The 16,368-nt window shown below is 37.6% G+C and overlaps 1 protein-coding gene, 1 long non-coding RNA gene and 1 pseudogene across 3 annotated transcripts in view; all 3 read right to left on the reverse strand.

Moving 5' to 3' along the window:
- The window catches only part of LOC144636444 (putative skeletal organic matrix protein 5), a 143,408-nt pseudogene that overhangs the window by 4,834 nt on the left and 122,206 nt on the right, over positions 1 to 16,368 (reverse strand). The gene's annotated exons all lie outside the window — the stretch shown is intronic.
- Positions 7,420 to 7,909, reverse strand: LOC144635872 (uncharacterized). Its single transcript, XR_013567432.1, has 2 exons — positions 7,755 to 7,909; positions 7,420 to 7,682 (listed from the first exon to the last, which is right to left on the reverse strand). It is a non-coding gene; the product is annotated as an uncharacterized LOC144635872 (long non-coding RNA).
- On the reverse strand, positions 9,141 to 11,296 carry LOC144636531 (putative skeletal organic matrix protein 5). Its single transcript, XM_078495760.1, has 4 exons — positions 10,902 to 11,296; positions 10,527 to 10,569; positions 10,003 to 10,138; positions 9,141 to 9,588 (listed from the first exon to the last, which is right to left on the reverse strand). The coding sequence occupies exons 1-4, from the start codon at positions 11,200 to 11,202 to the stop codon at positions 9,559 to 9,561; spliced, it is 510 nt and encodes a 169-aa protein (XP_078351886.1). The 5' UTR covers positions 11,203 to 11,296; the 3' UTR covers positions 9,141 to 9,558.

Raw genomic sequence — 16,368 nt, forward strand, 5'->3', positions numbered from 1 at the left:
CAGTTGCTAGAAATTTCAAAGGAAACGGTTATGAAGGACTGCGACAAAGAATTTGCACAACGTTTCGGCTAGTCGTGCTCGTCTCAGTGAAGAGTGAATTGAACAACTTAGAGACGTTTCTTCTGATCTGAAATTTACCGTTGGTTTGAACAATGAAGAGGGATTTTGAACCTTCAAAAAACAACGTCAAGACGTGATCTATGGAACAATATCATGACTTGAAAAGGGATCGTACACGCAGTTGAGGATTTGTTTAGCTTCGTTTCCCTTCGGCTCCAAGTTGTTTTCTTTACCACCGAGAATTCTGAACGTTTGCTGTTGCTGCCTATTCCTTGAATTCGTTAGTTACTCGATGATGTTGAGCTCTGCATTAGTATGATATGGTTCACTTGGCATTTGTATGTTTTCTTCAATTTTTATCATAACAACGGTGTTTTTTTTAGAAACCAGGATATACGGTGTATTTGAATAAAATCTTCATTAACTCATCCATTCATTTGTTCATTCATTCAATTTATTTAGCTGTAGCAATGTCTTCCATGTTTATGATATTTGTGTGAAGGGCAAAAATTAACAGAGAGCTCCACTAGTCCAAAGTCATTACAAATTATTGAGTGAAATCTCAATGTCTTAGTTCTGTGTCTTATTTCGAGCAATATTCTAGGTTTCTATTTCATTGAAATGTATCATTTCGAGTTTAGGTTTAGATTTGTCTCGACAGAAGGGAATGTATTAATCTCAGTCGTTATGAATTTTATCAGTCGGGGGAATAAGTGCCAGTTTTGACAAATCTTCGTTAAAGCAATCGAAGAATTTCCGAATTACTTCATCCAATTAAAAACTAGCGCGAGCGCGAGCAAATACGTCATGTTGCTTAGCAACTTCTGGGACGAAAACCGCGGGCTCAGTCACTTCTTGGAGAAGTGATGTCGCCATCAACTGGCAGTTCTTCCCCCGACTGTTATATGTAATACTTTAAAGTACAGGAACCAACCCAGTAAACTCGGGCCGGGAATAATTGTTTACTAATAGAAAGGGTAAGGCAAATTTAACAATTATGGCGGGTTACCATTTCCATTAGAGATAAGGCATAATTTATGGGCCAATTTCGATATATTAAAATTAATTCTGACTTGGCTTCCTTGCTAAGGGAATACAGCAATCAATTTCGAGTGATGAATAAATCATTTCTTTTGTTTTAATTATACCACAAGCCTCTTAAAATATCAAACTTGGCCTATTTGTACGTCACTAGAAATCACTTTAAAGTACTGACCATTACTCATTCTCTGAACATGTTTTCGCGTTCCCGTGAATAAAACCCGGTCCAGAAATGTACTGAACAAGCAGCTATTTCAAAAGGAAATAGTATTTCGTTTTCGGATAGCGGAGCGATAAGCATAATAAGAAATGAGTGATAAATATGGCGCAAAGGTTGAGGAGAGATGGGTTTGTAGTTTTTTGAGAAGATCCTTGGTCGAGAACAGTCAAGTTTTTTGCATGCATGCAAATCTTGGAGAAGGGTGTGTTCCAGTAGCTCGGCAACTTGGTTTTGTGATGGTCAAACCCAGTTTCTTCCTCCTTTGCCCAGAGTTGGGAACCGTAACGTAGGGTTGTCTATCAAAACTAAAAATAAAAAAGTACTTAGCCTAAAGTCAATCTGATTTAGTAATGCATTTTTCTGAATCATTTTATATAGCTCTTGATACGATGAACATTTTGTCACGTTTTACCTTAGCATCATCGAGTTTCATGACCAGCGTCCATCCACGACCACCGCATGCTCCAAGGCCATGACTCGTTGGCAGAAAACTGGGAAAAATGTAACAGGTCAATTGTTTTTTTTTTTTTTTTTTTTTAAACACTCAAAACAATTATAAAAGGCCAGTACGTAGCTCAAATTTGTTCTCACAGGCCTGCAAACTTATTAAGACGTTCAACACAAATCAGTTTCACTGTATGTATTGGTCTTTTTTTCTAGGACCTACTTTGATCTCACATCAAAAAGAAAATTTGCTCTCTGCGTATTGGTTAAAGGCGTGTTTATATGGAGAAAAGTTGTCCCTGGCAGGAGGGTTACCCTCCGTACCGAGCCACCACAGGTAAGAGAGCTTTTTATACATTAGCAGCGAACCGTTATATGAGAAATTGCAAAGTTGCTCTGGTGCAACGTGACCCCAGGTGACAAGCCAACTTTTTTTCATGCAAACACCTTGGCTCTTCTAGACTCGCCTACCAAGGACAAGTCGGACATACAGAGCATGCGTGTAACCGGGAGGGAAAATTTTTGGTTCGGTTGAGAAGGACAACTTTATTCATATATAAACGCTCGAAGGCTTGAGGTGTTTCGTCCCATTGGGGCGTTCTTGTTCCTCTTAGCCGGCTGAACCTGTGCATGAGGAACAAGTGGCTCTGTAATCTAGAGCCCAGAGTTCACCCCCTCCCCGGCCAGCCGTATGTCGCTTGGGTGAACTCTGTGAAATTGGATAAATATCATTTTTTGATTGGTTATTTGCAGAACAATAGAATTCCGCCAGGAAGTCTGAAAAACGCTAGCTCTGCAAAAATGCCAAAAATGCCACACTAGGTGGCAATAAGTAAGATATGGTAGCTTGGCTAACTTATATAGCTAAAGTCTAGCCTTGGTGGGGATTTGATTCCATAGCTGCATTAGGACGCCGATTCTTTGGCTTGCTTTTATACAGGCTGAGCTAACGTGTTCCGAAAAATTTATTTTATATATGGTCCTGTAGGACACGCAACTTGTCCCCTGAATAGTTCCAAGAGTTAAGGAATTATCTAATTCTCCCAACTAGCGCCATGATTATGACAAGAAGATAACTGAAGAGAATTTGTGTATTGATACTGTCGATTATAATAAAATCTACATTCACTCATTCATTCATTCATTCGTTCATTCATCCATTCATTTTTAAGAAGTTAAAAAGGATTACCAATTAGAAGAGTATCTTACTACAGTTAAAAATCCAGCACATAGAATAAGTACAATTAAACTACGATTAGGGGTACATTCCCTACGCATACAAACTGGCAAATATGAAAATGCAGGAACATCCATTCCAGTTGAAGAACGAAAGTGCTTGGTATGTAAGGAAAACCACATTGAGGACGAACAGCATTTTTTAATGTATTGCAAAGGGTATAATGATGTTAGAAAAGAGCTTCATTCCATCGTGTCACAAACTGATCCTCGCTTTGTAGATTTAACTGATCATGAAAAAATAAAGTACCTTCTTAAACTAGATAATTATGCTACCTCTAGAATCATAGCTAAATATATCTTCCTAATGTTTCAAAAAAGAAAAGAAATTTTAAATTGAAAGTTATATCAATAAATAGTTGTATAATTAATAGTTTAATTATTTCCGTAAATGATTGCATTGTATTTCAATTGTTTGTTATAAGTAATTTGTTAGCATAGTTGCTATAACACCTTTATTGTAACTAGACCAATACCTCCCTTTGGAGTGTAAGGCACAATAAAGATTTACTATTTCTATTACTATTACTATTCATTCATTCATTCATTCGCTCTTTCATTCATTTATTCATTTTCTTATTAGCTTTAATAATGTCTTCCTGTTTATTTGATATTATTACGCACTACGTTAAACAGTCCGTAATTAGTCCGTGTCTTAGCTCTGTGTCTTATTTCGAGCAATATTCTAGGCATTCTCGTCCCCAGAGGCCGCGATCCTTCTGGTCAGCACCCGGGATCGAGACCTCTGGCCGCTTCCGGTTCAGATCCGATTACGATTGGCGTTGCTCAAACAATAGAATTGAGACCGGAAAAAAAATTTCAGTCAACATGGCGGAAATAACTTCGACGTAGCGTATTCGCTGTAAAGCGTCTGTTTGCCGACCTTGTAACGTAAATATTATCCCGAAGACGCATCTGTTGGCTTTATTTGGTTCCAAAGTAACCAACGAAGGAATCATGTGAGATTGAGAAAACATTTCTGCCTCAACAATTGCTTTCGAAGCTGGTTTCCCTCCCGAATGTGCTGAACTCTGTGAACTTGTAACGCGTGAAGCAGAAGTATTTCAGGAGTTTATTATGATTGCTGTCCATTCGAAAGCTCAGCAAGAATCAGTATAAATCTGATCGAAGAAAGGCAAATCGAATCGTTAGAAGACAGCCTGGCCTCAACTTCTTCGCCAAATTCAGGAAGAGAGAAAAAAGAATGGTATATCTTTTATAATTTTATTACTTTATAAGCAGACAGTAGTTAATCGCTTCAAAATTAGATGCAGCAAGTATTGTTGATTTATTCACTGCGTGGAAAACTGTTGATACAATTCAAAACTCAAATTGGCTGTTATACCTGTGTGAGACAGTTTGGACAAAATGCAAGTGTGTCAGTTTTGTACCTCCCCTTTACATAATTTGTTTTTTTGCTTTGCTCAGCCATTGCAATGTTAGTGGATTTTATATCCATGCCACCAGCATTGCATAGGACTTGCAAATTTTACTTATTCTGCAGCCACACAGTGATCACATGTATATTTATTAGTTAGTTGATAGCCCAGATGCCCTTGAGTTCACCTCGATCTGGAGTTTGTACATATAATATATGTAGCATTGAAAACAGATTTATTTTGCATATTTTGAATTATTGTGAACATTATTGGCATGTGACCTTCAGCATACTTTAGGGGAGGTTGAGAAAAAAAATAGTATTTTATTCAGGCAAAACGGATGAACCGTTCAAGCAGAGACACTCAATGCTGTGGTCTCCAAAAAGTTTTCCCTCCAAAAACTTACCTCCATCCTGGCCTCAATTCCTGCAATCTTGTGGTAATGTAAAGGGGACTTTCAGCACCCATTGCTGCTTTAAGAATTAACATTGAAAGAAAGTAAAGTGTGCAAACAAGACAAATAAACATGAATGACATGCAGTTGTGGGTGTCCAAGTGAATGTTTTTAATTCTTCTTCTTTTAGAGCATGTTATACCTTCAGTTTCACTTCATGTCAGTTTTAACTTCATGTCAGTTTTAATAATGTTGATCTTGATTTACCAATAAAACCATTTGTACTATTTGATCACCTGTGCTCTCATGGTATGCTGATTTAATGTGACATTACAAAAGATTCATCTTGAATGTGTGACCAGGGAGTTTCGGCAAATAATTTAAAGCGCACCCCCCCCCCCCCTTCTACAAAAATTTTCCCGTACACAATTGCATGTTACTATGGCATGCTGATACCTAACAGCTAAACAAGGATAAATGAGATGTCCATTGCATGGGTGCCACTTTTCATCCTCTTCTCACATAACATTACCCCGGTACTTGGCAGTGCACATGCATGACTCAGGGTTTGTCAAACCAGGGTTTGTTTTACTTTTATTTCATATACTAGTAATTTAATTATTGTTTGTGTACTAAAATTATGCAGCCAACTGAACTGAGATAAATCAACATCCTCTATCATTTACACCAGCAGTGAGCATAACCTGTGTTGTGTCTGACATTTGCAGATTGCAGACAAAGAGAATATATCATGTTACCATTTCCATAAACAGGCTAACCAAAGTGCTATTAAGGCTAACCAGAGTAAATAGTAGGCTAACCGTAGTGTGAAGTAGGCGAACCAGGGTGAAAGTCTGCAGTCCGCAAATGTCAGACACCGCAACCTATGCACCTTACACAATAGACCATTTTACAGTTGTCTGCTCAGTGATCTGGCCTTTGAATGGAAGTGAGGCTGGAGGTCACCTTGTTTTGATACAGACCTCACTGCTTTTGACATGTAAATCAAGTTGTTCTGAACAAGTTTGCATTTACATGAAAAAGCAAAGAGGTTTGTAACAATGCAAGGTCACCTCCAGCCTCACTACCATTCAAAGGCCAGGTCACTTGGCATGCAACTGTAAAATGGACTATTATACCAGCTGTAGCCATACAAGTAAGAGCAGGAGTGAATATGCTTCAGCAGTCCCTCTTGAAAATTGCCTCCAAAACTAAATTTAAGAACTAAAAGTTATCAACATTGCTCTGCATGGAGAGTAATTGCAGCTCCACTGTTTTACAAGTCCCACACTTCAAGCATATGGTTTACCTGCTTTCATAATTTTCATGAGTTTGTATGGTGGATGCCTGAAGGAGTAACAACAGCTCACACTGTATAAATGAAGCTACTTCTTGTTTATGTAGGACCATTATATTAACAAGCAGAGGCCACAGTTTATTGTAAACATGAACAAGGTTGTCATTTTTAATTTTTTTGTAAAAAGCTGTGAGGGATTTAAAGTTCAGTTCAGTATAGCTTTGTATAGTGTGAGCCCCAAATTGATCACTTTCTTGGATGATGGGATGTACATATAGCTAGTATACTGGGGAAAATAAATGATCTCTGTGTGTAGACTAAAATTGCCAGCATGCACATTATGTGTAACAAAATAGGAGTTCAAAACATATTTATACCTGGCACATAACATATTATTGGTGGGACTGAATTTAATAATCAAACCTACTGCATTTTTTTTTCAAGTTTGGTTGCCGAGTCAATGCCATTTAATAATAACCATGCCCAACAATTTGCATGAATTTGCCACTTTGAATTAACCCTCGGACGTACAAGCAAACTCATACCCCCATCATCGTACAAGGGGGGGGGGGGGGGGGGGGTGGATGGAACCCCTCCCCGGAGTTTTTGTTATATTAAGGCGTAGCGAAATTATTTTGCTCTGACAAGAAAGCCCTTAGCTTACTCTACAAGATGACATAATTTTAATTGGCTATGACGTCATATGACGTCACGAGACGTCATAAAAGCCGCCATCTTGGATCCGCCATCTTGGATTTCAACATTTTCTTAGAAAGTCACAAAATAACGAAAATTGATGCAAAATCAAGCTAGAATGCTTATGGAATGTAAAAATAAACAAATCTTGCACTTCTGTTTTTAAAAAAAAAAATGTTAAAAATGACGATTTTGGGCAAGACCTTCTTGTATTTATGACGTTGCCATGGCAACGTCATATACCATGGGCACATGGTTGAAATGTCAAAGGATGAATGAACAGCTACCGAAAGTTTCAGCATTGTAGGGTAAATGCTTTTTTCAAAATTTGGAAAAAACCTTACAGGGGGGTGGCATCCACCCCCCCTTGTACGTCCGAGGGTTAAACTTCCTAAATATCTCACAACTTCAAGCTTGGAAGTTGGATGTTATATATGGGCTAGGCTACATATTTCTGAAAGAGGGGCTTCCCAGTTCTCCAAGTAGTCCAAGTAAAATCTAGCTGGGGAAAAATATCCATGGAATATTCACTCTAGCTTCCTATTAAATTTATATAATTCCTTGCAGAATTTTTTTTTCCTGGAATCACACATTTATCAGCTGAATCCTTGACATAATTATGCTGGAATGGATAAGAAAGACAAAAGACGCATACAATAACATTTTCTGCATTTTATTTAGCCGTTTAACTTTCTGTGGTTCACTCTCAATCGACTGGAGAAAAACCTAGCTAAAGTAAGCTTACAGATTTCATAAACAATAAAATTGCTACATAAAAACTGCATGCTTACCAATCGATTGCGAGATAAACTTCATCCACAACAATCCCTCGTACCTTGTGCTTAAAAGCGTTTTTTTTTTCTTATGGTAGTCAGTCAACAAAACATCGATTATGCATCATCTCTGCCATCATCTCTCGTGCAGACGTAAAGTGCTGATAATTTTGTGACCGCAAATCGGTACATTTAACGGTAAAATAACTGCCACAGTAGACTTTCTCGCGGACGATCTTCCATAAATTCAGTACCGGAGGAAGAAGTTGATAAATCAATGATTTGCCATCGCTAACACATCTTTGCTCTTGACCGCTAACTGTTTCAAAGACCTTCAAAGCTCCATAATTATTTTCTTTTTGGTCCGCCACTTTGAAAACTGTCTGAGCTTGCGCAGAAGGACCGGAAGTCCGCGATTCGCGGACTTGAAATTTGGAGCCGGCCAGAGGTCTCGATCCCGGGTGCTGACCAGAAGGATCGCGGCCTCTGGGGACGAGAATGTATTCTAGGAGTTATTTTAGGTTTCTTCTTATTGAAATGTAGCATTTCTAGTTTTGGTAAAGATTTCTCTCCACCGAAAGAGGACGTATACACCTCAGTCGTAATGTATTTAGACTCTTGTATTTAGGCCATCGTAGCCTGATTAAAAATATAAAACAAACAGCGGTGATAAAAATTATGAAAAATTGCATCTTTTAAAATGCATTTATTATTTTAATGATTTTTTTTTATTTTTTTTTTTTTATGTGTGTCAAGACTTTATTTCTTCTGTTTTGAGCCTATTATTTTATCATATAAAGAGGGGCCTGATGGGATTAAATAGGAAATTGGATTTGAGTAAATTTTCGCTGAGAAAATGAGATTTGGGTCACTGGGACGGGGAAACATAAAAAAATAAATTGGAAATTTTGGAAGCAACTGAATGTAGTAATTTGTTGAATTATTACTTTAACAAACTTCATCAGAACGTTGGCTCCTCCTGGCTATTGCGAAATTTCTTGGATTTCATAAACATTTAAACTCGCTGGAACTTTTCATTGACTTTTTTTGAAACTAGTTCACCGAAAAAGTATTTTTGACGAAATAAAAGACAATTTGAATTTCCGGTCCTGCTGCGGGATTCTCCATATATATTTACAGACAGTCGCTATTAAGCCCCAAACTGACTGCATCACACGACTACTAAGGGACCTCCCAGGGTTTTTGGGTGCAAGAGCACATGGTCATTTATTTCAAAGGAAAGGAGGGATATTGTTAAATTTTCACGAAGAAAACAAAGAAAAACTTTACCACTACTAACATGAACTTTGCGCGTTAAATTGAGAGACCTTCGCTACTTCATTTCTTAGACTCTTAAACTATTCGTCTTCAGAGTGAAAGCAAATTGCAAGGGTCTAGGGCTTGAGCTCATCCGTATGTGCAGTGCTTTCCTGTATTACACCAAAATATTAGTCGGATACATGTGTATTACCAACACCGATGTTTATTTGTCTTAAATTCTAATTGACTCCCTTTTTATTAACTCAAATACTGAAATACTACTTAAATGTATCAGTCGATATCATTCTAAAGTTCCAATGTCACTGGAAAAAGATGGCCGCGTTCCCACACGCATTGGAGACATCAGGGGCCCCTCCTGTACCAAAGCCGATTCTGGAATCACAGCTTTTGCAATCATTTTCGTTGTTACTCATGATACCGATTCTAGCTTTAGCATGGTGAATATGACCTACTGTATTGAATCCTTCCTTGTTACAGTGGCTCTGTAAGGAGGCCTGTGAACCAATCAACGTCTTCCACGTGTTGCGACCCAGTGAGGTGACGCGGTATTGTCCTTCAGCGATCAGTGAGTACAGAGAGTTGACCTGCATGTTGATGACAATGAAGTTGATCTATTGGCCGATCTTCATTCCGAGACAGATCTTGGAAAAGGGTGTGTTCCAGTAGGTCGGTAACTTGGCTTCATGGTGGTCAAAACCAGTCTTTCCTCCTGGAAGATTAAAGTCGATCTTGTTGCTTCAGAGTTGGGAATCGTAACGAAAGGTTGCCTACCGAGAATAAAAACAAAAATCGCGAAATGTAATACAAACGGAGAGTTACACCATCCCAATAAAAGGATTTTCTTCAATTGTTTGAGATCTTTAAATGATTTCATAAAAACTACACAGCACCTTTAAAAAACTGTAGAACCTTATTAATATTTTACCTTAGTAAACATTTTGTCACCAAAAATGTTTTGGAAGACTTTACGCTTTTTACGTTACAGTCAAGGTAACCAGCACTAGTTTTGTTTATTCTCTGAAGAAGAACTAAAGGTTTCGATCGAATCTTTCTGCCTCCAAGAAAAACACAGCGCTAATACTCTGGAAGTTAACACTTTAACAAAACGCCACAAGAATACGTCATAATGTTTGACAACGTTTTAATTACATTGTTTTAGATTATAGAGTGTCATGTTTTACCTTAGCGCCGTCAATTTTCATGACCAGCGTCCATCCACCACCACCGCATGCTCCAAGGCCATGAATTGTCATGTGACAAAAAACAGGGACCTTCCCAGCGTTTATTTGGAGTAAGTAAGCTCTATTCCCCTGCGACCTGATTACAAAACATAAGAAGAAATAAATGAGAAGCAAACCACATTTGTATAATACATTCTCCATCACCTTTCTAGATGGTTACTCGTGCAAGAAAAACTAGGAAAACTAATTTTTAAAGCCATCTCAAAGGGTCCTTTTCTACAATAAATTTATCGAACTTCATTGATAAAAAAGCTACTTATAAAAATATGACACCGAACAACTTGAACTGGGGCGGTCAAAGGTAAGGATTGTTCATAAATTTGAAATCTTGATTTTTTGTCACAACTTGCTAAGAAAAGCACAAAACTGAGTTCTACGGTTATTTCGTTGATCATTTTTAGGTTCTTTTCTTTAGTACTCATTGGGTGCCTTTGATACTTATATGTTGTAACGTGACAACGTACTTATGGTTCGCGTAAATGTCTTTACACGACGCGAAGGACGAACCTGCAAAAGATAAAATGCAATAAAGATAAGTTAGAAACAAGACAAAGATACTAAATCAAACAAGAGACACATTTTTACGCGATGCAAGGCACAATGCTTCATTACATGACGCAAAGGACGATCCTGCCCAAGATAAAATGCAATAAAGTTAAGGGAGAAACAAAACAGAGAGATTAAATCAAACAAGAAGCACAATTCTATAAGCTTTTACACGACGCAAGACACTTTGCTTCGTTACATGACGCAAAGGACAAACTTGTCCATGATAAAATGCAAGAAAGTTTAGCAAAAAACAAAACAAAGAAAATCAAACAAGTGACTCAATTTTATACCAGATTCAACGTTGGGTTTTCCACGAGATGTCGCGTTGACTACGCGAATAAGCTTCTGAAAGTTTTTCTCCAAAGTTGCTTCAAGAGATTTGATGGCTTTCTCGGTGTTGTGTGAATCTTTCACGTTGGCGATCTCAATGCTGCCTGAATTTCCATTCGCGTTCACGATAATTGCTTTTTCGCTCTTTTTCGAAGGAGCCGGGGTCGACATGGGTGCAGTGTTGTTTCCATCAGCAGTTACAATCGCGATCACACAGAATAGCTGCAGAATGAGCCGAACCAAGTTCAGAAACGAGTGCATCTTGTTGAGTAATGCCTTAACGAAGTACTCACTTTTGGAGACTTAATATTATAACAAAAATTTTAACGTGTCGTGATTTTATCTTCTTGTTTATTTGGTATTTATTCGTAGTGCATTAACAAAGCAAACACTCCGGCAAAGCTGAATTTGCCACTAAGTCAACCCATCAACTAATCAATCGATTAATACTAAAGTGGAATAATATATCTTCACGCGATGTTATGATTAGATGTAGATACACGTCTCAACATTATATATCTTCCTTATTATTCCTCTCTTGTTGTTTTATTTTTTAGTATAAAAACTTACTACCAAACCCCGGGTGGTTAACATAGAAATATTTATGCACGAGAAAATTGTTCTCCAGATCATTTGCATGGAGAAAGAATTTTGGATGTTAAGAGCAATGTTAGGTCTTGATCTATGGAACAATATCATGATTTAGAAAGGGATCGTATAGGCAATCTGGGATTTGCTTCGCTTCGTTTAATTTTCCTTCGGCTTCAAGTTGTTTTCTTTACCAATAAGGATTCTGAACGTCTGCTGTTGCTGCTTTGTCCTTGAATTTGTTAGTTACTTGTCGATACTGTTGAGCTCTGCATGAAAGCTTCAAATGCCCTGTTTGAACTAAGCGACACTGTCATAACCAGCAGTAGGGCATTTTGCGGGCGCATGCGTGCAACCGCTGTACAAAGACCGCGTTATCTAGGGAATAAAAATGGCGCGGAAGATTCAAACTTTGTTTTTTGTACAGTTTATCGTCACATAATTTAATATAGACGTAAATTTCGCTAAGAAAAAGTGTTATGTGTGTGGCAAGGCTCAGTCTTATAAAGCAGATTGTCTGGCCTGCTTCGGGATCGTTGTTGCAAATAATGGGAAAATATGTGGGACAGGTAGGAATCCTTCACCGACAAAAATCAAACAGGCCGTAAAAAGAGGAAAACATTTATTCGCGTGCTGGAGTGTGATATATTAGGATCAAATCAATTGCTGTAATACAGGCAGAGTGCGAGCAAAATTATAGCTTGTCGGGAGATTTTTTGCCTAAAGGAACGGGCCACCAAAGAAAAGGGTTTTCCCTGAGGGGAAAGACATGTTTGGGTGTTCTGCACATGATAATGCAGCTCACTGATGGCTCTAAAGCAAAGCCACCTTGCCCTCGACTGGCAAACAGGGTTTCCTGGAACAAGAACTGCAGTTAAATCACATTTAGGCGACACAGAAGTAAAACAGTCGTTAGAACAGAGCGAACATCAATCTTAAAGAAATAAACATTGAATGAAAAATTGAAAATAACGTTGTTTATAGTTAAAAATTATTTCTTAAGACATTTTATGCAGCAGTTATTAGAACGGTTCTGAAAAATATATATATCGCTTGTTCGTTTCATGCTATTTTTGTTTCGTTTCCTCAGAAACGATACGGTATTATTTTGGCTTCGATGTGAACTATTTACACAGTGGGGGCTACTATCCAATCAGAAGAACGGTCGTAACCACAAAGTAAATACGTTTGACCGATGGCAATTAATTTCGTAAAAACATGTTCTTCAAATATCGGAAAGATATTCCTCAGCATGATAAAAAAATATTGAGATTCGTTGCAAACAGAAATATCTGGCGACTGCAATGGTTTTAAGTTTGATTAAAGCGATGTATTGTAAGAAAACTAGAGAAAGCTCTCGTAGCGTTTAATTGTTAAGTAAACATTCTAGCGATTTTCTGAAACGGAAGTAAATGTCCACCAATCAGTGTTTGAAAGCGCAAACAAAAACGGGATGACTTGTCGTGTTTGCTCGCACGGGTGGCTGCTATCCAATCACAAGAACGGTCGTAGCCACAAAGTAAATACGTATGACCGATGGCAATTAATTTCGTAAAAACATGTTCTTCAAATATCGGAAATATATTCCTCAGCATGACCAAAAATATTGAGATTCGTTGCAAACAGACATATCTAACGACTGAAATTGTTTTAAGTTTGATTAAAGCGATGTATTGTAAGAAAACTAGAGAAAGCTCTCGTAGCGTTTAATATTATTCTGAAACGGAAGTAAATTTCCACCAACCAGTGTTTGCAAGCGCAAAGAAAAACGGGATGACTTGGCGTATCTCGTGTTTGCTCGCACGGTAGAGCTTAAGTGCGCTACAAAGAGAAGTGCATATTTGCAGGTGAGTTACAAAGTTAATTTCACTTCATGTAACAGAGGAATGTATAAATGTGGGAAATTGCCCTATTCTATTTGTACAGGAAAATTCACGGCATCGTCGACGTCGCAAACAGCGCGAATACGCGCAAAATTGCGTGGGTTCTCGCGTGGATGTACCCGGAATTGCGTGATCAGTGTCACGTGCGTCGCAAAAACATTCGAGTCTCCACGGAAAGTTGAGAACGAAAAAGAAGACAGTCAAGTTCTGTTCAAAGTTTAAATTTTGTATAGACAGTATCGTATAGCAAGGTGTGCAACTGCCGTGTCGAACTAAATTCGTCTCCTTAGTTGATGTAACTCTCAACATTAACTACCGTTGCAACTGCTGGAGCAGATTTCTGAGATTAAATTATTGATATAAACATTATTTGGATTATTCAAAGCCATCGCGGTCTGATCGAAACTTCACAGTATCGCCAAAAATGCAAATCATTATTATCAGTGTTACACTGACAACAGAAGCAACTTGGCTGTGTCTTATTAGCTCTTATTCTGTGGAGATAATTTTATATTTGCCGGGAGAGCGTGCAGCGCGGATCGACCAAAGTACAATCCTGGTACTGTATGACTACATATAACATATAACATAAAACTTTCTTAATTAAAAATCCCGGTTAAAAATCTGTGTATGGTGGCTTTTTTACATTAATTCGCCCTGGTTGTTTACGTGTCTTTGTAAAGTGACAACAGGCATTTGATTTTGAAGAAATGGTTTCGAAACAGTGTGCTTATCTCTGTTCTTGTCGACCGGGGTTATGGTTTGTCTTGAATTTGGCATTTATTTGATTTGAGCATGTGATCAACTCAGAGAAGTATATACCTCAAGCTTTTTGTCAAAAGGTAATAACTTAATCTACGATTTAAGTTTATGTGTTGTTTTGCATTTTATCAGAGATCAGTAGTAACAAAACACTTTATTTATGGAACTGATTTGTTTTAGGATTGTTTGTTTTAAAAAATAAACCATTTTCCACATTGATAGGAATATATTTAAATATTTTCTGTAAGTTATTTTTCCATTCATGTAACATTCAAAGTTATGCTATCAGGTGCCATTTTTAAGCAAAAAGTGTTCTGCAGAAATAAAAAAAATCATTTTAATTTTCACTGGATGAGTAAAAACGATAAAGACAAGCTCCTTTCACTTAATTTAATTCGGAGAGAAAGACACATGCTATTTCTATAAAGAGAAATATTTGTGTGTTACTTGAACTCTTGAAAGCCAAACTGCATCAGGACGTAGTTTATGTCTCCTTTATATAAAATGGACAGTAGGTGTTAAACTAAATATGAAGTTCTTCTTTTCATTCTTCACTCGTGCATAAATTCGGCAAATTCAACATACACTAGGACCTTCTCCAAATTAAAGTAAACCACAAACCCATCTCTCCTTAGTGTTACACTATTCTCACCCTTCCGCAATCTGGAAACGAAACACTATTTCTTTTGGAAATAGCTGCTTGTTTGACTGGTGATCAAGGCTAGATTTTGATAAAGGAGCCAAAAATGTACTAATTAACATAGTAAAATGTAAACAAATAGTCTACCAGCAAAGAATTACCATAACACTTTAAAATTAAGACCGATCGCAGTAATACATGTAGTAATTATTTTCTTGTTCAACGGAATAATTGTGGTACATCGAAATGTGAAGTTATTTTGACCAATGCTTAACTTTAAGGAAATAATCACAAACGATAGTTTCTCTCTTATAATTTACCAGCGAGAACGTACGTTAATTAAAGAAAGCTAAAAATTACCACAATAGACTATTTTTTAACGCTACCTTCGCAGCATTAGACGATAGTTCAAGTACTTCAGGCTCTATATATCATCGGTAGACGCTGGTTAGGTTAGATTTTGAGATTTTCGCATCGTGAGAACGATGAAATTGCAGTTTTATGAAAAATCTGAACAAAATCAGTAAAATCATGACCACTCGTTCAAACCCGGGATACTTGATTATAACATCGTATAGTTAAAACTGCTGTTTTATATTTTAGTACTAAGTAGCCGAAGCGCTTTGTCGGTTTAGATCTCCCGGCTATTAAAATCATGGGCAAGGTATTTAGGTTCTCGACATTCGGTCGCCATTTTGTCCACGCGCAATGTTTAATACACATAACCAAAGTCGATCAGATAAACGGCACGCCGACACCAAAGTATGCTTGTTGTTGTCAGAAGATAAAGCAAGGACTCTTAGTATCGTATACAGCAAATAAAACTTAAAACACCTTTTATTTTGAGCTAAAAATTAAGCCATAAATTGTGAAAAATATGTAAACAATCGATAGCTGAACTTCTCTGTCGTGCGCACTAGCCCATATCGACGCATGCGCACGCAAAATGCCCTCCTCCTGTCATAACCAGGCTTTGTAAACACATACTCGAATTTTCTTTACGGTGTCTTAAAAATTCACAGAAGAAAAGGAATTAAGTTCACTTGACATTTGTATTTTTCTTCAATGTTTATCATGACTTCGGTGTTTTATTTAGAAATTAGGATGACGTCTATCTCCCAGTAGGTAGGTTTTTAATTAATGATATGGCAATAAGAAAACTAAGGACGATGTGTATGTATATACGGTCTATACGGTGGATTTAAATAAAATCTACATTAACTCAGTCATTCATCCATTCACTTTATTTAGCTGTAGCAGTGTCCTCTGCTGCATGCATTTTATATGCTATTTGGATGTAGTTAAAGCGAATTTATATGGACCCCAGTTGCTTGGGAACCAGGGAATGTGGTTGTGTTTCTTCCCAAGGGTCTTAGGACCCCAGTTGCTTGGGAACCAGAAATGTGGTTGTGTTTGTTCCCAAGGGTCTTTGGACCCCAGTTGCTTGGGAACCAGGGAGTGTTGTTGTGTTTGTTCCCAAGGGTCTTAGGACCCCAGTTGCTTGGGAACCAGGGAATGTTGTTGTGTTTGTTCCCAACCTCTCGTTGCCAACCA

Source organism: Oculina patagonica, chromosome 13, assembly GCF_052425735.1.
Source record: "Oculina patagonica isolate OP01 chromosome 13, crgOcupat, whole genome shotgun sequence".
NCBI lineage: Eukaryota > Metazoa > Cnidaria > Anthozoa > Scleractinia > Oculinidae > Oculina > Oculina patagonica.